This window comes from Buceros rhinoceros, unplaced genomic scaffold, assembly GCF_000710305.1.
Source record: "Buceros rhinoceros silvestris isolate BGI_N320 unplaced genomic scaffold, ASM71030v1 scaffold24059, whole genome shotgun sequence".
NCBI lineage: Eukaryota > Metazoa > Chordata > Aves > Bucerotiformes > Bucerotidae > Buceros > Buceros rhinoceros.
The window spans coordinates 1,242-2,175 of record NW_010433645.1 but is presented as its reverse complement, the minus strand read 5'-3'; the positions used below and the strand labels follow the sequence as shown (position 1 = coordinate 2,175).

General features: G+C 52.0%; 1 protein-coding gene across 1 annotated transcript in view; it reads right to left on the bottom strand.

Annotated features, from left to right (window-relative positions):
* The window catches only part of TRIP4 (thyroid hormone receptor interactor 4), a gene marked incomplete at its 5' end in the record, with an annotated part of 21,385 nt that extends 20,996 nt beyond the window's left edge, over positions 1-389 (bottom strand). The window contains one exon of the mRNA XM_010144196.1: positions 237-389. Within this exon, the coding sequence (XP_010142498.1) occupies positions 237-389 (153 nt within the window). The remainder of the gene's footprint in view (positions 1-236) is intronic.
* Between the last annotated feature and the right edge of the window lie 545 nt (positions 390-934).

The following is a 934-nucleotide window of genomic DNA, read 5'->3' as shown; positions in this document are numbered from 1 at the left end:
GCCGCCCCCGGACCTGCCTTCCCACCGGTTCCCGTCTGTTCTCTCTAGAGAGAGGGACTGTCAGGAACACAGAGCAAGAAGAAGCCAACGGAACCCACACCGGGGTTCTCCCTTGTTCCCCCAGCGTTAAGGCGTCTGTAGCTACAGCCTGGGCTTTAGAAGGAACTCTCTGACATGTTTGTTAAAGGCAGCCGAGCCTGCCAGATAATTTATGCTATTTCACCACAGTATCTTACCTTGTCCTATCAAACTCCAGCAGCTTGTCCTTGTGTTTCACTGCCATTTCCAGGCCTGCTTTCAGTCTGGCTTCCTGGCGGGGCAGCAAGTCTTTGCTTACGGCATCCAAATTCCCCAGACTTTCAGTACCTGAGATAGGAAACAATTCACAGCTCCACGGTCAGCTTTCTAAAGCCCGGTGTTGGTGGGCCTGGCTGCAGAAATGACCCCTAAACCAAATGTGAGGAGCTAAAAGAAAAAAATTGCACCAAGATCAACCCTTTCCAAGCGAGACACAAGCCCAAATTTTCCCACCATACCCCTTCAAAGACTCTTCCTCCAAAGAGGAGGAAGCATTTAAGCACCACAGTGACCACATCTAGGTAGTGTTCAGAGAGAAGGTCTTGGTGTTTCATTCTCCTTCCCCATTCCCTAACCATTTGAGCAGCCTAAATTCCACCCATCAACAATCCCAGGCCGTGAGTCTCCTCCTGTGCTCTCCCTCCGCTGAGAGGCCCTTGCTCACGACGGATCACCAGCAAGGCACAGCGCCAGCCACCTGTCTGCTGCCGTACAAGCCTCTCAGAAATGAAACCCCCCTCTCCAGCACACCTCAGCATGTTTTTCAGAGCAGCAGTTGTAGAGTCCTCCCCTCTCTTACCACTCCTGCCAAGGGGCCAAACCCCAGACAAAAGGGAACAACAAGGTTTGCTTCAAA